The 23,153-nt window shown below is 28.6% G+C and overlaps 1 protein-coding gene across 1 annotated transcript; it reads left to right on the forward strand.

The window, feature by feature from the left end:
• The first annotated feature begins 16,292 nt into the window (after positions 1–16,292).
• On the forward strand, positions 16,293–18,225 carry LOC111375391 (salicylic acid-binding protein 2-like). The gene is made up of 3 exons (XM_022998212.1): positions 16,293–16,733; positions 17,101–17,238; positions 17,516–18,225. The coding sequence occupies exons 1-3, from the start codon at positions 16,350–16,352 to the stop codon at positions 17,981–17,983; spliced, it is 990 nt and encodes a 329-aa protein (XP_022853980.1). The 5' UTR covers positions 16,293–16,349; the 3' UTR covers positions 17,984–18,225.
• Positions 18,226–23,153: the final 4,928 nt, after the last annotated feature.

The raw sequence follows: 23,153 nt of genomic DNA on the forward strand, positions 1-23,153 counted from the left end.
TCAATTCCCTCTCAGCAAGGGGAATAAAAAATCAATAAATAATCTAAATAATAAGGAATGCTTATTTCAATTTAATATAGCATTGACTTAAATCAGTCTATGCGAAAACACGTGTCAATTGTACACCTATTAACTTAGATACACATCCCTTGTGTGTACGTAAACACGATAAGAAAAAATAATTAAAAATGACGTTCAAAATACAATGATTAGGCAAAGGATCCTGTATCACTACTATATAAAAAGGGTAATGTTTCACTACTGTAGAAAGAACAATAAATTCTTCCATTTTATTTCACTGTAATTTTTTTTTTTAGAGAAAGCAACGACGTCGTTTATCTTACGTGTTTAATATAGTTATTTTGTTGCTTTTCCTCAATTTACGCGACGTGTAGGATTATGTCATAGAGCCCTCTTTACTTTTTCTCCATTTTTACACGCTACAGTCATATCTCTCTATTTCTCCACACTAATTCAAGAGTAAAAGTGTGAATTCCATAAATATATGATTGAAAATATGTTTGAAGAAAAATAAATTTTAAAAAATGAAGACCAAATATATTATTATTATATAATATTATATTATTAATATATATAATAATTATATTAACAAATGAATATATTTATTTTTCGAAAAATAAGTTTTTATTACCATTTCATTTTTATCGTGAAATGATTCTAATTTTAATATATTTAATTATATTATTATTATAAAATTATAATAATTTTATAATATTATAAAATTATATAATATTATAATAATATAACATTATATTATTATAATAATATTATTATTATATACACGGAGGCCCAATTATACTTGAGCCTTCGTGTATTATGCAGGCTCAAGCATGAGCCTCCGTGTAACGGACTTATGTCTTGAGCCTCCATGCTGATGCCTCCAAAATTTTGGAGGCTCATGCTTGAGCCTCCATAATTGTTATGGAGGCTCAAACATGAGCTTCCATAACACATTATATTATAAAAAATAATTATTTTTTAGTATTATTATATTTCATTTTCCAAAAAATAAAAAAAAATTATAAAGCATATTACTTTATAAAAATTAATTTTAAAAATTATATTTGATAGATGATGTAATTTTGAAGCACAATCTAAAATATTAAGATTAGAATCATTTCATGATAAAAATGAAATGATAATAAAAATTCATTTCTCGAAAAATAAATATATTCATTTGTTATTATTATAATATTATATAATATTATAATATTAATACAATTAAATTTTTAATATTAAAATTATTAATTTTTTTAAAAATTTATAAATTTTTTACAAAAAATAAATTTAATTTTTTTAATAAAAAAATTTCAAAAAAAAATAAATTATAAAATTTAAAATTAAGTTTTATATATTACTTTATAAATTATATATTACTTTATTAAAATTAATTTTAAAAATTATATTTGATAGATTATGTAATTTTGAAGCACAATCTAACATATTAAGATTAGAATCATTTCATGATAAAAATGAAATGATAATAAAAATTCATTTCTCGAAAAATAAATATATTCATTTGTTAATAAATAAAAACATTATTTTTATATATGTATGTAAAATGTATATAGTAATCATTTGGATGACCAAAAAATAATATCAATCAAAATGTTTACGAACAATTTAAATAATAATTTATTGAGTGAGTTAATTCAAGAGCAAAAGTGTGAATTCCATAAATATATGTAAAAAAAAAAATTCGCTTAAAGTTATTTAAAAGTAAAAAAAAAACTTATAATTGTAAAAATTACTTGTAACTTAACAATATATTAACTTAAAAATTTGGAGTAAATATTTAAATATATTTTATTTTTAAAATTAATTATTAACTTATATGTTAAATAGATATCTATAAATAAAATATCATTGAAATAAAAAAATATATATATCCAAGGAATCTCTCCATATTTATTATGGAGACTTGGTCTCTCCATGAGATCAAGCCTCCGTATCACAGAGGATTTTCCTCCGTAATACGGAGGCTTGTTATGAAAGATCAAATCTCTTGTTATGGAGAGATCAAGCCTCCGTATTATCATTTAAATAATAATAAAAATGAAATGGTAATAAAACTCATTTCTCGAAAAATAAATATATTCATTTGTTAATATGTTTGGTCTTCATTTTTTTTAAATTTATTTTTCTTCAAACATATTTTCAATCATATATTTATGGAATTTACACTTTTGCTCTTGAATTAACCCCCTCAATAAATTATTATTTAAACGGTTCGTAAACATTTTGATTGATATTATTTTTTGGTCATTCAAATTGTTATTATATACCTTTTACGTGTATATATATATATATTTAAACTTACTCATGTACTCAAAAATAAACTTTCTAAAGATATATGGTTGATAGCGTGAAAAAATTGTGAAAGAGATAGTGTGGATAAATAGAGAAGTGTGGTTGTAGAGTGTAAAAATTGAGAAAGAGTAAGCCTTTATTATTTTATGTATTTTTATTTTAAGAATATTAAAAAAATTAAGTTAATTAAATGAAATTAAATAATTGTACCAAGAGCTAATGAAAAAAACAGAACGTAAAAAATTACACGTGGAGGCCTCCGTAATTACGGAGGCTCGTGTTGAGGCACGGAGGCTCAAGCACGAGCCTCCGTAATTCTGGAGGCCAACATGTGTTGGATTCCATAATTATGGAGGCCTCCATGTTGAGCCTCCATAATATTTTTTTTAAAATTAACAAAAATTTAATTATTTTATATTTTTTTAGTACTATTATATTTCACCTTCAAAAAAAAATCATAAAAATATATTACTTTATAAAATTAATTTTAAAAATTATATTTGATAGATTATGTAATTCTATGCATCCTGCGTTAATTTAATTAACTGAACGATTAGACTTTATCAAATATTTCGAATCTTCAACCAATTTTGATGTTAATAAAAATACAATAAATACAAAACTCGTGCAACTCACGTGTCAAAAACTAGTAATATATAATGGTACGAATGAAAGAAATTTATTAGCATTTTTTGCTGCCCCACATGTTAAGTAAAGCATTTTATTTATTAAAAAATTTCATTGAGAATAAGCAACAATAAATTAAGCACAACTTATGTGCCATTGAAAGTGCATTATTTACTTGCGAACCTAAAACGAATAATATATGTTTGTTAAAGATTTTATAACAAGTGGATCTTATGGAAAGTATGTATAAAATCTATGGATCATATAAAATGTGTGAATAAAATTATGTGCTATCAACTTATCAACTTTAAAAAATGAGAAGTTTTGAGAAAATCGCAGCAAAGGTCACCGACTTTAGAAGTATGTGTAAAAATATTTCCGGATAAAATTTTTGGACTTTCACTTTATCTTTCATAGAATAATGGTAATAAAGAATTGTTTTTGAAAATTAAAATGAATAAATATAAGTAATTCAATAAACATTAAAAGAAAGAAAGAAAAAATGAAAATATAAAAAAAATAATCTCATTCTGAGACCGCTGTCCCAAATCAACAATTGTGACTTATCCAATTTGAGACCCTCTACCTCATTTTACTTATTTCGAGCTTGGTCACCACAGTCCCAAGTATGTTCCTTTCCCCTATCCCTGTCTCAATTCATATCTCAGCCTTGAATTAAGGGGCGCCTAGATTTTGAGACAAAAAAAATATTGTGCCTTTTAACTTTTTATCTACGTAGTTGGTACAAAATCAAGGTTATTTGTTTAGACCTTGAAAAATTGGATTTCGAATTACAGCGAACGACAACTATAATTAATTTTTTTTTTCTATTTTATGCCATCCTCAACGTTCCATTTTCAAATTTTGTTATTTTAATATAATTTCATTAACTTTAATGCAATATTTCCTTAAGTAAAATACACAAACTTATTTTTTGACAAAAAAAAAGTTGACAAACACTATTTTATTGATATTTTTATGCATTGTTAATCAAAACTTCAATATTTCGAAAATTTTAACCAAATTTTATGAACAAATTATGTAGTTTTAATATTTTATTCATATGCTGCTCTCTCTACCATTTAGCATCTTAAGTATCGACAAATATTTGGCTCCTTTTATATGAGTTAGAAAAGACAATATTAATGCCAATAATTGGTGTGAATAATAATAATATTTTTTTACAGTATATACGGTAGATGTCTTGCAATGGGATCAATGATGAATGAAGTTGATCATATAATTTATAACCCCAACCATCACAATTAATAATAAAGCCACCAACGTTTGTTTTTACAATAAGTTAATTATAGATTTTAAATTCCGTATTTGACCCTATTCTTGTTTTTGTAAGTTTTATTTTGAGCAAGTTAACAAATTGTTATGGATTTATGGGTACATATTTCTTGATTTGTTGTATATTTGCTGGCCAATTGTATTCTCCAATATTCAAATTTCCAAATTTAGATACAAATTCAGAGGAATTTTAAGTGTTTTGATGTGTAATTTCACTTCAAGAATATAAACCTAGCCTCTTCCCTTTTGCCTGAAAGCAAAATCTATATTTATAGATCTTAATTTAGGTCTACAATAGAATCCCAAGCTGATAGGGAACATGATTGTGGTCAAATTAGGATTTCATAAATTGCTGGAAATTAATCTTTCCATGTGCAATCTGGTCCCTGTTTCTCCTTTATTGTTTAGATTGAGTCCTTTGATATTACAATTGAGGTCCTTTAACTTTCAAACGTGATTCTTTGATCCCAATTTTCAGAATATGTCCAACTTTAATCCCTTTTGATCAATTATTGTTCATTTTCATTCATTCTCGTTCAATACCGAGCTTTCTCCAAAAAAAAAAAAAAATTCAATAAATGAGCATAATTAAGAGTCAAACTCATAATAATCACTCTCAAATGCTACTTTCGATGGCTAAGATAAGTGTAAATATTACACTTATCAATCATCCACCTAGTGTTGTGATAGGATTTAGATGTTAAAATTGCTTAGAAGGCTAGTATAGATATAAAAAACTAATGTTCTAAAGCATTGGCATGTCATTTTGTGATGCGGGTTCAATACCATCTTTAAACAATTCTCTTTGCAGATGGAACTTGAAACGAAGAGAAAGCCTTTGCTTGTGTAAAATATAATTTATTGGATTTGAAACACAAGCGCCTATGTCCTAATGGATAAGGCGCCCTGACTTTTAGTCAGGCAATTATAGGTTCGAGGCCATGGGCATCTGTTTAATTTTCGTTCAAAAATTTTCATGTCCTGCGCTTCTTTTTTGTTTTCATTTCGTTATTGGCATAATACATTTTATATAATGTGAGAGTTTGAGATATTTAATTATGAAAATTATTAATATCATTTCATATTTCCAATATATTCAAAATACGCAGCATACTACTGAATTTTGCCATTTTATTCTATTTCTTACAATATATAGAGTTCAATTTTGGAGCGATATCATTGCCATAACGAATGGATAAACCATTAGGCATTGGCACTTGTAGAGTAAGTGGCAAATTGGCCATCAAATTTCCTTCACTACATTCATGTTGTTTGGTTCAAAACAAGGATCAGACGATGTCATTTTTTTTTGTATTAAACATAAAATAAAATAAAATAAACAACGGCGTCATTTATAAAGCTCTCCTTTGATGATCTAGACTAATATGATATTTGTTGTAAAAAGAGAAGAGAATAGAGAAAAGTCAATAGATTTGTCTGTTTTATTAATAACCAAAGCTCTATATCTATAGGGAAGAATCTTGAATACAATGGTAATAATTTATATGATTACAGGGGTACAATTGTCATTTACTAACAAACCATAATAAACTTACCATTTACAATACTTTCCCTTGAATGACACATTACAAAATATTTGACTTGTTAAAACTTTGTTTGATAAAAACCCAATGCAACAAAAAATCAAACAAAAGAAAAAGAATACAATTATTTAAGAGTATTAAAAATAAACAATGTCTCATTAAAACTTTGTTAGAAAAATCCATTAGGATAAAATCTATGTAAGTGAAAAAGAGTACAACTACTCTTCCCGATATTGATCACTGAAAATATTTAAGTCGATGCATTCCAATCTCATGAACTAATTTTTTAAATGTAGATGTTGACAGTGCTTTTGTGAATAAATCAGTTACATTCTCATTTGAGTAAATTTGTTGGATATCGATATCGTCATTCTTTTGATATTCATGTGTATGAAAGAATTTTGGAGAAATATGATTCGTTCGATCACATTTGATATAATCTCCTCTGAATTGTGCAATACAAGCTGCATTGTCTTCATACAAAATTGTTGGACTATCTTTTGTTGAAATTAACCCACATGATGCTTGGATATGATAGATCATATTCCTCAACCATACACATTCTTGGATTGCAATAATTTCAAAATGATTTGAGAATGTTACTGTTAATGACAGCTTCACAAATCTCCATGACACTTCATGTGTAAACACATATTCTATTTGTAATTTAGCTTTATATGAGTCGGATAGATAACCTGTTTCTACATATCCCACTAAAGCAAATTTCGACCTTTGAGAGTAAAATAATTTCAAATCAATAATATTATTTAGGTAACGAAAAATATGTTTAACAACATTCCAATATCTTTTAATTGGTGTAGAGCTATATTTTGCGAGGAGATTTACAAAGAAAGCTATGTTGAGTCGAGTGCAGTTTGCAAGATAAATTAATACTCCAATTACACTAAGATATAGTACTTCAAGATCAAGATCATTTTTTCCAACTTAAAGTGGACAAAATGGATCATTTTTCACATCAAGTGATCGAACAACCATAGGTGATGCCAATGGATGTGTATTATCCATATAAAAACATTTTAAAACTTTTCTGTATTGTAGATTGATGAATAAATAATCCATTTGTGAAATGTTCAATCTGTAATATGAGACAATTTAATTTTTCCCAAATCCTTTATCTCAAATTCATTTTTTAAATATTCAGTAGTTTTGATGAGCTCTTCAAGAGTTCCAATTAAATTCAAATCATCAGCATAAATGGTCACAATTGCAAATCCAATATTTATTTTCTTTATGAAAATACATGGACAAATATCGTCATTTTTATAATTCTCATTCAACAAATATTAGCTAAAGCGATTATATCACATGCGTCCGGACTGTTTCAATCCATATAATGATCTTTGTAATTTAATTGAGAATATAGTTCTCGGACATGTATCGTTTGCTCTTGGCATCTTAAGTCGTTTATGGAGTTTCATATATATTTATACATCACTATTAAGTGAATCATACAAATATGCAGTTACTATATCGATAAGGCGCATATAAAGCTTCTGTGCAATGGTCAAACTAATTAAGAATTTAAAAGTGAGGGTGTCCATTGCGGAAGAATATATTTCCTCATAATTAATTTTCTAGTCTTTGTGAGAAACCATGTGCTACTAGTCATGCTTTGTACCTTGTAATTTTATTATTTTCATTTTTTTCGTACAAAAACACATTTGTATTCCACAGGGATTACATTTTCAAGTGTTTGAATAACAAGTCCAAACACTTTTCGTTTCTCTGAGGAATTCAATTCCGCTTGTATGACTTATTTCCATTTTGGTCAATCATTTTTATTTTGACAGTTTTTAACTTACTGTGGTTCAAAATCCCTATCTTGCGTAATATCAAGAGTCACATTAAAGTCGAAACTATTGTCTATAACATTATTATTCCGTTCTCATAATTTATAAGATAACATATAATTTATCGAAATCTCATTATTTTCGAACACTTGTGATTTCTGAAGAACCATATTTTCAATATTTGATTAATCAATCTTTTCTAATTTTTCTAATGTTATTTCTTCTAGAGTTTTTATTTGATTTTTCTCTTGCACTTTTCTTTTTCATGGTACGGAATCTTTTGAACCAATTGATCAACCACGCTTCTGGCGTATATGAGATTTACTGTTACAGCAAATTGTCCTACAAGGATATCAATTTTTGTTGAAATATTTTGTGGTGGTATATATAACTTTGCCACTTTTTTGGTGTCAACAAAATACATCAGCTATTTGATTTACAACTCTTTAATATGAGTATTTTTTCAACCTCTTGCTTTTATTGATTGTTGCAGGGATCACGGTGAGATAGAGTTGTTAAATTCAAAGAAATTTTACCTTATTTTTCAAGATATAGTTTTTCCCCTCCCAACATTGGAAAAGTCATTTTATCAAAATGATAATCTGCAAAACGTGTAATAAATAAATCACATATTAAAGGTTCAAGATACCTAATAATGGACTGTGAATCAAAACCCACATAAATTATAAGTCTTCATTGGAGACCCATTTTAGTACGTTGTGAGGGTGAAATAAAGGCTTGGACAACACAACCAAAATTTCGTAGGTGAGAAATATCATGTTCATGACCAAATGCCAATTGCAAAGGTAAATATTAATAATTGGCAGTTGGTCTAATACGAACCAATGATGCAGCATACAATATGGCATGACCCCAAACAGAATTTGAGAGTTTTGTTTTCATAAGTAATGGCCTAACAATAAGTTGTAGACGTTTAGTAAACGATTTCGTCAAATCATTTTGTGTATGGATATGTGCAAATGAATGTTCAATTACAATCCCAATTGACATACAATAATCATCGAATCCTTGTGATTTGAATTCACCAGCATTATCAAGGTGAATAGACTCAATTGAGTAATCGGAAAATTGAGCTCGTAATTTTATAATTTGAGCAAGTAGTCTAGCAAATGCTACATTTTTAGTGGAAAAGTAGGCAAACATGTGACCATATAGTAGAAAAATAAATTAATATCATAAAATAACAAAATGGTCCACACAGTGGGTGTATTGACCCACCTATATCTTCATGAATTCTTTCCAATGAATTTGGTAATTCAAGATTGAAAATTGTTGTTGAAGGTCTAATGACTAACTTATTTTGCGAACAAGTTACATATGGATAATCATTAGGTAAAAAAATCTTCTGGTTCTTTAAAGGATATCCATGTGAGTTGTTTATTATTCAACGCATCATTATAGCTCTTGGATGTCTAAGTCGATCATGCCAAAGTATAAATTTTTTTGGATCAATGAACTTCTGGTTTATGATATTATTTGATTCAACCATTTTTATAAATGTATAATACATGCCAGATGTGAGTGCATGAAATTTTTTTATCTGCTTTTGAACAAATATAAAAGAAGTTATGCAAAAATATTCAACATTATTTTCTTGCGTTATCTTAATATGATATCCATTGTAGCTGACATCTTTAATACTAAGCAAATTTCTTTTGAATTTGCTAGAATAAAGCGCATTGTCAATACATAATTTTATATTATTTGGTAAAATAATACAAGTTCTTTCGAAGTTTTCAAAGATATTTGATATACCTGATATCGTATTAACATTATTGTTTTTTTTTAATGTTAAGTCCAAAAAATAATTTTTATCTTGAAGAATGGTATTTGTAGTTGCACTATCAATCAAGCAAATATCTTGATATTATTTGGTAAAATAATACAAGTTCTTGCGGAGACTTCAACTATATTTGATACATTTGATATCGTATTAACATTATTTTCTTTTAATGTTAAGTTCAAAAAAATTTTTTTTTGTCTTGAAGAATGGTATTTTTAGTTGCACTATCAATCAAGCAAGTATTTTGACAATCCACATGAATATATCAATATAACAAAATAGATATTTTTTTTTTTTTTAAAAGTTTGAACTTAAATTTAAAAAGGTAAACAAAATCAACGAAGCATAACAAAGTTTCAAATTATTCTGCGAAAAGCAAAAACATATTTCAAACTAAATTTGCGCTATGCATTTTGAAATTGTTGCCTTGTTATTGATAACTTTATTGATTATTTCGTCCATAGTCTATTTCACGTGCACGTCCACATCCATGTTCATGTCTACGTCCAAATCCTTGTCCACGTCTACGTCATTATCTTGATATTACGTTTGTTTCAGGTAATGCAATACCATTTGTTTCGGGTAATGGTACAGAACTAATTGGACGTAACTCGTGATTTTTCATCAGCAGTTTATTATTCTGTTTAGCAACAAGCAGGCAAGATTTAAGTTCTGAATACTTTTTGAAATCACGCTCGCGATATTACTGTTATAGGAGCACATATGAGATGTGAAAGGTAGAAAGAGTTTTCTCATAGCTTCATCAATGATTTTTTTGCCAGACAATGTCAATTTTGAACATATTATGAGCAATTTAGAATTGTACTCACTAACAATTTTGAAGTCTTGCAAACGAAAGTACACCTACTCATAACAGGCTTTAGAGAGGACTATAGTCCTTTTGATGATCAAATCTTTCAATTAATTTTTTTCAAAGAATTTGGGAATTTTTCTTAGTGACATATTCATTTTCAATCCATCATGAAAACGATGACAAAGAAAGATGAGTGCTTTTATACGATCCTGAGGGATTCTTTGTTTCATTCTTTTTATTGTTTCTCCCAAACCTTTTGAGACAAAATGGGTATTAACATCAAGTACCCATGACAGATGCCAAATATGTCGATTGCAGCAAACTTAAGTTTTGTAATATTTGTCATTTGATTAACTACACGATAAAGCAAAAAAAAATACAATTAGTTTCGAAAATATAATTAAACATTATTAATCAAGTATTCAACATGCATAAGTTACGTATTTTCCTTCAAGGATAAATACTAATTTAAAAAAATATATTTTTCGAAACATATTCTTCTTTAGGAGCACGTTGTATTTTATTATTGTTTTTTCAAGATTGATACTTTAATATTCTTCTGAAATATTGAAAAAATATATAATTCATGTTCTTCAGGAGCAAATAATATTTTTCAAGAAAATTAATTATAATGTAGTGCTACTTCAAGAGTAGCAATACTTTATAACAAAAATTTGATGATTAATTGAACGATAATCAATTGAACAACAAACAATAAACAAAAAAATATTAAGGCATACACACATTCAAAATTAAAATTGCTGAATAATTAAATTTTCTCACCAAATTTACACTCGGAGATACGTGAATACAATTAAAAATTATTCATGACGGCAATAATTAATGAGGATGACACGTGTAATGATAAAATCAAATCATAAAGAAAGAGTGACAGCAAAAGCCGTAAAGAAAAGGATGATGGCGGAAGTTATCATATGATAGGTGGAATTGATTCCAAGTACACAAAATTGAAGGCAGGCATATAAAATTACGTGTTAAACCATTACACAACTAATTTGACAAATCCAAGTACACAAAATTGAAGGGAGGCACATAGAATTGCGTGTAAACCATTACACAATTAATTTGGCAAACCTGCGGCAAGCTGAATTCATTACACGTTCAATAGTTTGTAAATTTGATAACATGCGATAGATGATCTCGCTTATAAAAATTATCATATTCACTAAACTTTGAAGAATTAAGATTTCGTATTGATGACGTGTTGTAAAAAAGAAGAAAAGAGAATAGAATAGAGAAAAGTCAATAGACTTGTATGTTTTATTAAGAATCAAAACCCTATATTTCTGAAGATGCAGGGGTAAAATTATCATTTACTAACAAATCCTAATAAACCTACGATTTAAAACAATATTATTCAATTCAAAAGAAAATCTAAACAATGATGTTTCTGCTAAAAAAAATAAAATAAAAATGGCATTGTTTTAAAAAAGAATGCTAGCAGACATCGTTTTTGTCCCCCAAAAGAAAGACCATAGCGTCATGTTTAAAATGTGACGGAAAAAAAATGGAGAAATACAAAACCACTTGACCGTACTCAAAGAAGAAGACAACACTTGAGCATCTTGAATGCATAAAATATCAAAACCAATCTTACCGTTAAGACATAGACATGCGTGAATGATAATGATAATGATAATAATTTTCTTTTAACAACCAATCACAATTCACAACCCTTGATACTCCAGCAACCACTATAATCCAACTGCCAAACTTTTTTTTCCATAAGTTAATTATCTACATTACTTTACGACCGTAAATATCTATTGTTTAAATGAAAAAAAATAAAAAATTAGACATTAATTACCCTAATAAGTAAATTAATCGACATGACCGAATTCAAAATCAATACACTTTCACTTTGTATGGTGCCGAGAAAAGTACTTTAAATAATTGAGGTGAATTAATCGGCATGATGAAATTCAAAATGAATACACTTTTCACTTTGTATGGTGCCGAGAAAAGCACTTTAAATAATTGAGGGTTTTTTTTTTAATTGTAGAATCTACCTTTATTACTTATTTAAGAAATAAATCAAATTTTATTAGATATGTATAGTTAACAATTGATGTAATTAATAGTAAATTTATTGCATTTTGTTATTATTGTATGAAGGAATGATCGAAACTTCTCATAATCAATTAGTAAAGATAAATTAATGTTCGTCCTTCTACATTTAGGTATCAAGTTTTATTTTAGTGTAAAAATAGTTGCTAAAGTTTGCTAGAAATAATCACACTATCGTTTGCTTCAACTTTCTACGATTCTTCCCAAATATATATTGATGAAGCATAAAAAAAAATGATTTGTGAAAAGCAACAAGAACATTTTTGACATTTCAGACAACCTAGATGGAAAATCACGTTGTTTGGTTCAAGACACGAGCCATCGACCTCTATTTTTCCATTAAAAATAAAATAAAACAATAAATGTGTCATTTTAAAAAGCCCTCCTTTGACAATAAGATTAATATGTTAGGGATTGAAAATAAAAAATAAAAAAAATCTATCAAACCAACCGAATCTAACCAAGAAGGGCTGGTTCAGGTCAGGTTGAAACAAAAAAATTGATTTTGTTCGATTAATTTTAACCTTTAAAATGTCGGGTCAAATTAGTTGCGATTTAAACACGACTAAACCATTTAATATGTGTGCGTATTTTTTTTCATTTTAAAATTCATATTTTATAACTTAAAAATTAAAATAATAAAAACATAAATATAATTATTTCTCAAATAATTTATTTACTTTCTACGTTAATTCTATCAAAATTCTAAATTCTAAAAGAAAACAAATGCAGTGAGAATAATTGTTTATTGTGAACTCCAAATTTATCGTTACCTTACTTTTCATTTTAATAATAAAGATCACGTTTCAAAATGTGGATGCAAACAAAAGTACAAAACGTTCAGTTGGCATGACAGATACTGTGACCCCTTCTATATATAGCGGTTAGAAAAGGACGATACTCCGTACAATAGTTACTTGATTTTCGTGAAAATAATAATAATTTTATTAGGACAATAGTTAATTAATGTAAAAGGGAGTCACGTGTCGTGAAAAGGAAAAGGAAAGTACTATTTACTTGGAAAAAAATATGAATAAATTCATCAAATTTTTGTGTTTTTTTTTTTTTGATATCCAGGTATCCCAGTTTACATCAGACTAAATCCTGAACCTCCAAGACCCATGCCTTTAGAACCTTAGAGGGGGTAAATCGCGGGCTATGCCTCAACTGGATCACAGGTTCTCCCCATTGACTGTACATTTTTGCGCACAAGAGACCCTCCTTCACAATGATTGCTCCATACCAAATTTTTTTGGCCGCAGGTTCCCACTAGGAATCGAACTCTCCACCATGTCGCTGGAAGCAAGCCAATGTTGATTGATCCACCAGTTGAGTTGTGCCCCGAGGGGCAATTTTTGTGTTTTTGTCTTAGAGTATGTTTGATTCACTTCCAATTTCATGAATTTTTCACTTTTGTTGGTGTTTGATAGACATTTATTTTTTGGCGATTGAAGTTCCATTTTTGCTTTATACGGTGACCATTTCTTGCTTTTCATTGAATTTGTTTTCCCAACTATATGGTGGGAAACGGAATTCCAGGTTTTTTTTGCTGGCAATGAAAACAAATTTTAAGAATTATTGTAAAAAAATATTTCCCTTTAATTGTCAAATTTTATGTAAAATAAAGCCAAACGAAGATCAAAAGATAGATAATTTTTTTGAAATTTTTTTTTGACAATGAAAACAAATTTCATCCTCAATACCAATAAATTTTATCTCTTTAATTGAAAATTTTCATATAAAACAAAGCCAAATGAACACCAAAAAATATTTTTATTTCAAATTTTCACGTGAAAAATTATACCAATCAAACACAATAATTTACGATTCCCAGAAAAATAATTTTTAGGCAATTCAATTCCCTAAAATTTATTTTCTTTCTACTCAAATTTCATCTTCTCAATCAAAAGGACCCTTAATTTTCGTGATCACTCTGAGATATCAAACGAAGTCAAAATATTACATTCTTCTATCATTTTGGAATACTCCTAGTTTTTCATGTTGTTAATTTTGTGTGTCAAAGTAGATCATTACAAATTAGTATTTCTAGATTTTCGGTAGCGAACTAACTTTAAAAAATTTTCAACGATCATATGCTAGTTGAATCTATAAATCTTCTACATCCTCTCGAAGGTAATTTCGAGATTTATATCATAGATATATCGAATGATCTAAATGAACATCAAAAATAATTAATGTACGTCAAATCTATGTGTTAAAAAGAAGCCTATTACTCGTCTTTTTAAAAAAAATGCAATTATTTAATTAATGTTTATTATTTTTGCACAACAAATTTTTCAATATAATTTATATCATTTTATTAGAATTTTTTACTTAGGGTATGATATAATTTTTTTTATGTAAGTAAATTTTTAATAACTTCCTAAATAATCGAGAGACGTCGTTTTACATTAATGTTAAAAAATTGACATTAATGTAAAAAGAGACGTCATTTAAAAAAATTTAAAAGTTTATTAGGAAATTTATTAGATTATTTAAAAAAAATTGATTATATAAGTTTTCAGATGTAAAAATAATTGAAATTAAAAAAGTAGTATAACAATTTAGAACCCATATAAAATAATAAAGATTTTATTAGCAACTTTTACGACGAAAAAAAGAAAAAAAGAAATTGACTTCATAGAACATAAAAAATTTTCTAATAAAATAATGTAAATTATATTGAAAAATTTATCTCTCAAAAATGATAAACATTAATCAAATAATTGAATTAAAAAAAAATGAGTATTACATGTCTTTTTAACACACACGTTTGACGTACATTTAATTATTTTCGATGTTCATTTAAATAATTGATATGTCTATGATATAGTTCTCGAAACAAGTTTCAAGCGGATATAGAAGTTTTATAAATATTCCTCTAACGTAAGATCGTCTAAGATTTTTTTAAAGTTAACTGGTTAATGAAAATCTCAAAATACTAGTTTGGAATGACATACTATGACGTGCCGTAACATTTGCTATGACTGGCCGTTTCGTGTAAAATTAAATACGTGAAAAACTAGGTCGTGAATACATCAAAATGATATTAAAAATGTAATATTTCAATTTCATTTGATATCCCGGAGTGACCAGACAAATTTAGACAAAAAATAAGAACAATGAATTTATTCATATTTTTCTTCAAGTGAATTGTCCTTTTCTTTTCCTTTTCACGGCACGTCACCCTCTTTTGAATTTACGTAGAGATTCTATGAACCACGTTCTGTCTATAGCTTTATCCTTCTGACTCTTGTTATAGTTCATTATTCAACCGAAAAATCCTTGTGGTACACGTGAGAGGGGGGGGGGGGACACCATTATGTACCCATGTGACCCCCTTTATGTACCCAACCCCTTACTCAACCCAAGTTCGTGAACACACAAGGGGACACCATTATGTACCCATGTGACCCCCTTTATGTACCCAACCCCTTACTCAACCCAAGTTGGTGGATACACAACTGTATCTACTGCTCATATCATTTCAAATGCCAAACAATCCAAAAAATCAACTGAACCGTTCGAACCCATTGACATATATACACTCCTTTTTACATGTGCAGTGCCATTCTTACCCCTGCCATCACTCAACCAGATGACAAAATTAGGGGTACAAATGTCATTTCATGATTAACTAACTTAAAAATCAAACCCATGTTAACCAATAACTGTACTGTTTGCATGTTCGAAAAAGTTGAGAATTTAATGATAATTTGGGGTCGGTGATTGGTTTGCGTGATTATAGTAAAATCTTTTTAGGACGAGAAACATTGCGTCATTGGCTGGCGTGAATTAGGGGAATACATTATGAATTAAAACTTCTCCTCTTTCTCAATCACCGCAGATCTCAAACAGGATTAGGTAATTGGCTGGCGTGAATCACTTGAAATCTTTTTACGTGACATCGTTGGCTTATGAAATTTCTCTCTTTCCCGACCACCAAAGATATCTATAAGTAGCTTTATTGCTATCAATAATATATATTATCTCTTTATCCACTAACAAACATTGGTCATTCTATATATTACTTAATGAACAGAAAAATGGCAGGTGAAAAGCAGCAAAAACATTTTGTTCTAGTACATGGTGCATGTCATGGAGCTTGGTGCTGGTACAAGCTACAATCGTTGCTAGAGGCAGAGGGTCACCGCGTCACGGCGATTGATCTCGGGGCCTCTGGTATCAACCCGAAAAAACTAGATGAGCTTCGCACATTTGCCGACTATACACAGCCATTGTTCGACGTAATGGAGTCAATTCCGCCCGATGAAAAGATAGTTCTAGTTGGACATAGTCTTGGTGGCATGAACATGGCATTTGCAATGGAGAAATACCCTCAAAAGATTTCTGTTGCTGTTTTTATTGCGGCTATGATGCCTGATACTGTACATACGCCAATCTATTTTTTCGAACAGGTAATTTGTGCTTGCACTTAGAAATAACTTATTATCCTAGAATTGAAAATTACTAAAGAAGAAAATGGTACCCCATATGTTTTAATATAATTCAAATATTTACGAAATTCAAAGAACAACCTTTAAATAAATATACGACAATCTTGGTTAGAAATAAACTTTCTTACGAATTTTAACTAAAATATTAACAGTTTTCTGGCTTTTAGCATACCAAAAGATTAACAAGTAATTAGAGATGACATACAAAAAAATAATAAAAACAACGATGACATAAATTATTTTGAAGCAAAATTTATTTGAGGAAACAAAGTTATTCTGTTTTTGTTGATATTTTTCACTTAATTACTTGCATTAACTTGCTTGGCAGGTGTTAGAAGGAATTACGAACGAAGATATTTTGGACAATCAATTCATACCTATTGGTAGACCGGAAGAACATGGCATGTCAATGCTCTTTGGTCCGCTGTTCACATCATCCAAACTATATCAACTCTGTCCTCCTGAGGTAAACAAAAGAACATGTGACGAAACAAACTGCAATAAAAAAGATCAAAAAGATCTTTTTTTATTTTTATTTTTATCAAAAACTTGATGATAAATACAGTGCACTACTAGGTATTTCAAGTTAAATTTCCATTAACTCGGCAAATTAAATGCTTGAAATAAAAGTATAGATATTAAACTTTAATTTCAAATTTACAACAAAGGAGAAGTTGAGTAATCGAAGTGAAATACTTCTATTCATTGAGTGACCAACAAGTGATTTCAATCCATTATGGCAGGATGTGGTGTTAGCAAAAGATTTGATGAGGCCAATCTCTAATTTTTGGGATGATTTGTCGAATAAGGGCGCATTTTCCAATGAGAAGTATGGATCTGTAAAGCGAGCTTATATCATACCTGACGAAGATAAAACTTTAAAAGTAGAGTACCAACGCTGGCAAATTAAAAATGTTGGAGCCTCAATGGTTATAGAGATGAAATATGCTGACCACATGGCAATGATCTCAAAACCCCATGAACTTTGTCAACATTTATTGGATATAGCTTGGGATGGCAAAGGGCCTCGTCTCCGCCCAGCCAAGGATTTTATCATCTCGTTCCCGCCCCAATTTCCTCTTAAGGCAGGATGGAACGAGGCTGAACGAGGTGATCGTCATGTTTACAACCTCATTTATATATTATCATTTTTATTATCTTTATCTTTATCTTTATCTTTATTTTTAGTTTTATTTTTATTTAAATTCTAGGGGGATTTGAGAATTGGGATTGGGTAATCGATTATGATGTGCTAAAGGTTATTCTAAACTAATGAATCAGTCCCATTTCCATCTTCATCCCCTATATAGAACAAGCAATTTAAGTTTTGTGTTGTAATAAGTATTGAGGCCTATAAAGCCTTCAGTTGTAAGTTTCTTTGTCGTGGATTAGTTCATTCCGATTGTAACTCGTCTATATTATATTATTTTGCTTTGGGAGAGATGTTCCATGACTATGCTTTTTTAAAATAAATAAAATAATAAAATAATAATACTATGTATCTTGATATAAATTATAGAACCTGGAGAGATGATTTGTGTGATGCAAGATTATATCATTGAAATGAATGCAACACGAGATAGTATACAGTGTTATGTTGTCAGACTATGAACTACATTCAAAAGAACGAAAAATCGAATGGACATAAAATGAAGCGAAGTATGCAAATGCAAATCACTTTAAGAGAGATTTCATCCCTACACCGGTACTAATAAGATTAAATGGACGTACGTCTCTCAAGATAAAATACTTATTCTAAAGTACGTACTGCACTTTACTAACCTTGTCGGTCCAATCAAATTATTGACAATGTTTTTCTTGAATGGAATATAAAAGAATTAAAATACTCGGACGGAATTTTATTTCTGAAAATAATTCGAACATAATTTTATTTCAACAAAATAAAAATAATAGAATATTTGAAGAGATGAGATAATTAAAAATCAATTATAATTTGAATGGATTTGATGTTTAAAAAAAATTGAATCAAGAGGGTCCTATTTATAGATTTTCATGCGTCTCTTTAAATGATCACATCTTTTGGCACAAATTGTTTCAATCATTAGATCGCATAGTTTCATGATTGATGATGTAGACCACACCCTATCAAAAGTTTTGACTTTTTATTATGTAACTTTTACACTTGAAAAATTGTACCAAATTAACGTATTTATCGAAAATATTTTCAATCACACATTTAAATCGTTTATGAATATTACATATGAAGCAATGTAATGTTGATTTTGTGACGTATGCTTGCTACGTGAACCAATTTGAAGTATCATGTTTGATTACAAGATACTTTAAAACATTAATAAATACGACATGGTAATGGTATATTTATTCTTTTTTTTTTTAAGGACATTAAGCATTTGTTTAGCACAACTTATCTAAAAATTATTTTTCCTCAAAACTTACTTTGAACTATACATTCTTTTAATAAAATAATTTTTCACATCAATCCACAATATTTTCTTACATTTTAACCACATCTTCTTAAAAAAAAAAATAATAATAAACAAATAAAAAATCAAAATAAACTCAAAGAAAAAGCTACCCCTTCAGATTACAAAAAAACCGTCCAAAGTTCTGAAAAACTTCCTCCAATAAACCCATCTCAAAATTTTCAATATTTCACCAAAAGTATCTTTGAAAATTACCTTGATATGGAAACATCTTGGCTTAACAGATACTCAAACTTGGATGATTGTCTTCCAAACATTTTTCTAAACAATTTCTGGTTTATGCCATCAAATGTCAAAAAATCTCGAGATTATTATGAAACTATCCTTTCAAAAACAGGATCAGCCATAATTTATCATACTTCAAATCCTCAAAATAAATTAGAAACAATGTATTCAAAAATCAGTATCTTTAGGGTATTGTCCTACGAAGACTGGGGACAAGACCCTTGGGAAGAAAAAAGACTCAAGCTCTCTTCAACAAAATTTTCAACTTTTGAATATTTCAATTATTTTGATAATTTAAATGCTTAGTACAGAGTCTTTTTCTTTAGGCCTGTTACTCCGTGGTTCATTCTTTTCAATCAAAAAATTCATCCTCATTTTTCAAAATGGTTTCCAACTTGATTTTTGTATCATGGACTTGAAGAGAAAATTTTACCTAGTCTTACTCTTCAAGGATATGAATATTTCAAAAGAGAGGCAAAAACATTTTTAAAGCGTCATGACAATGTTTTGTTTCAATTTGCCTTCAATATGAAAGTATCCTGGATCTTTTGCTGGGATTTCTTTCTGCTTCAGAATCATAATGATGATTCTTTACTCAAAAGATTACCAGAAGATTCAAAGTCAAATGGTGGTCCAAATTCAAGGAAACAAAATGCTGTCCAAAAGCAGTTCAATCATGGATTCAAGAACAAAGAAATTTTGAAGTTCCAAAGTTCTCGAAGAAAGAACAAGAAGATCAGGCAGATTTTCTGACTGAAAAGCAAAGGATTATTTCAATGTTATCAAAATGTAAAGATCCGAAAGAATTATTTGAAATTTATGAACAGGTTTGTAGAACTGGATCTAAAAAATCAAGCACTCAAGATTCGGATCAATAATCTCAAGAGACAAACAATGGTGATGACCTAGTTGATTTAGGTTATGATGATTTCCTTACACATGAGAAAGCTGTAAGGATCAAATGACTACAAGAACCCAGTTTTCTAGAAGAATTCAAAAATTATTGTGTTATTAAATCAAAAGACATTCTTTTCAAGATGTGCATGCCAAAATTATCTTTATTAAAGTAAAAATTTTACTTTCATAAAGATGGTCAAAAGTTGCCAAAAGTGATGTGAAAATTCAAGATGTTGTTCCCCACTTCTCAAAAGATTGATCAATTATTCAAGAGAAGACAAAAGAAGACGTTGTTTTTCAAGATTTTTCAAAATGAAGATTTGTTTGAAGTCCGGATTTCTCTATAAGAAGGAAGGTCTTTTTTCATTTCAAGGCAGAGCGAATTTGACATTAGAAGTTTGTTCTCTACAAATTTTGAATTTGTATTTTAATTTCTGTAATCTTTCAATTATCAATACGAATATTTCTTTCTCAATTTGATCATTTTCCTATTTTTCTGATTTCCTTTCCCAGGCCATTTTGGTATTAGAGCCATATAAGAGTAAGGTGAGATTATTATCAAACACTGTAGGCACAAAATATTTAGGAAAACCTTGTTCTAACCTGGATGTCTGCTATTAAGCGTTGGTCTGCTCGTGTTGCCGGTGTAGGTGTTGAAGGGTGGTCCCGTTGTAGGCTTGGTGAGAACCTGTCTATCCTATTGTTTTGTCTTTATTTTGTTTTATAATAATTTCATCTTTATTCAATTATGTCTTCAGTAACTAATTGGTTAAGGAGATCGAGATCTAGAAATAGAAGAGAAAATCAATCAAATGAGAATAGAGCAAATGTTTATTAAACAGAAGAAGAGGTTGATAATGTATCATTATCATTTGCATCAAATGATTTTAATTCTCATGAACTTCAAATTGCTCAAATTGAACAATGTCTTCCAAATTGGACTATTCCAAAGATGGATAAACATACCATCTATGAAATAAGAAAATTTGATTTTTCTCAAAATTATGTTATCAAAACTATTGAACAAACTGTTTCAATCAGTAGTCAAAATTCTTTCATAAATTTACTTACTAAAGAAGCTATTGAATCCCACAAGAAGAAATTTAAATATCTTCATGTTGGATTAGTTCAAATAGCAGTCAAGCCTTTGTTTAGACTTTGTCTTGATCTTCCAATTCTTATTACTCTTAGAGACAAGAGACATCTCAATTTTGAAAATTCATTACTTTCACTTCTAGAATCAAATTTTGAAAGTGGTCCAATATTTTCAAACTGTTATCCAAATTTCTCAATCAAACTTACTGATGGAGCAATTCTCAATTCTCTCAATCTTCATATTCAAACTAAAAATCTTGAATTTGATAGTAGATCGAATGCTTTTGATGTAATATACAGAGTATATTATAAGCTTATGAATACTCAATTTAATATTGGAGCTCTTCATTCTTCACCAAGAGACTAAAGTCTTTAAGTTGAAGTTAATCCTTTCCATTCAAATGTCAAAATTCCAAAAAGAATTCTATGGAATCTTCAATCTCGTGGACTCGAATGGAATTTTGATAATGTTCAAGCACCTGATCCTGCTCAAACTAGAACAATTCCAAATCAAATTCTTACTTTTCCAGATGGAAAAGCTAAGATTCTACTCAAAGGTTCATTCTCAAAGATTCAAAGATCTTATTATGCTAAATCTTTTTCTACTAGGTCTGAAGAAAGACCTAGATCATCTTATCAATCTTCATATAAAGGAGCAGATTTTACTCCTATTATTCCAAAATCTCATTATCAAAATGAATATGAAAAAGACGATGATAAAAGAAAATCACCAACTTTTTCAGATATGGTTCCTCCCTCCAATCTTGATAATCAATGTAATGTTATTTCTTCTGAAATTAATAGAGGAAAAGAATTCAAACATGACCAAAGCATTTGTGTCAAAAATTTTAGAAGACTTTTTCGAGAAAGTTTTTCTTCAAAACAAAAAGAATCTTATTGGGAAGATTATTTTAAATCGTCTACTGATTTATGTTTCTATGAATGGATTCAATTCAAAATTTTTGGTAAAAAGCCAGAAAAACAAAGAATTTTACTTAAAAAACTTATGTCAATACTTGGAAAACTCCAGAAGGAAATACTTTCCGATCAACTCATCCTCGTATGCAAGAAATAGTTATTCCTCATGGAAAAATTGAAATTCTTGCATCCCCACTCAAAAGGATTCCTAAAGAACGATCTCATGAATCTCATATTGTTGCCAAAGATATTAAAAATATTCAATCTCAGAACAATTATACTATTGTTGTTCTTCAATCAATGTGCTCTCAGCTAAATCGGATCGAATTAAATTCTGAATCTGAGTATATTACTTCTCAAAAAGATTCTTCTAAAGAATCTAGAGAAAGTAATAGTAAAAATAAGAATTTATCAAAAGCATCATCCTTTTCCTCTCCAATTTTTAAAAGCAATGATATTATTCCTCAATTTGGAAAACCTTCCACTCTTCAAATTGAAAGTGAAATTCTTTCTGAACTCGCCTACCAATTAAAAAATTTTCATGTTTCAAAAAATATTAATACCATTGATGAGATAGAATCTCAATTTATTAATGAAAATTTTGATTCAATCAATAAATTAAGAAAATCTGATTATCAAAATATTCCAAAATTTTATCATCGTCCTTCATTTCCAGACCAGCTTTTTGAAGAAAAAGCTAATCCTCAAAGATCATATAATGGTAATTCCGGTGTCGAATGGAATCTCGATGGACTTACCGAATATCAAATTATCAATTTCA

This window comes from Olea europaea, unplaced genomic scaffold, assembly GCF_002742605.1.
Source record: "Olea europaea var. sylvestris unplaced genomic scaffold, O_europaea_v1 scaffold1372, whole genome shotgun sequence".
NCBI lineage: Eukaryota > Viridiplantae > Streptophyta > Magnoliopsida > Lamiales > Oleaceae > Olea > Olea europaea.

Bases quoted from the DNA above. Each gene is read 5' to 3' on its own strand.
- LOC111375391 (XM_022998212.1), top strand. From the start codon at position 16,350: ATGAACAGAAAAATGGCAGGTGAAAAGCAGCAAAAACATTTTGTTCTA. The intron at 16,734-17,100 runs GTAATTTGTGCT...CTTGCTTGGCAG, and splicing joins CAATCTATTTTTTCGAACAG to GTGTTAGAAGGAATTACGAA. The intron at 17,239-17,515 runs GTAAACAAAAGA...CCATTATGGCAG, and splicing joins ATCAACTCTGTCCTCCTGAG to GATGTGGTGTTAGCAAAAGA.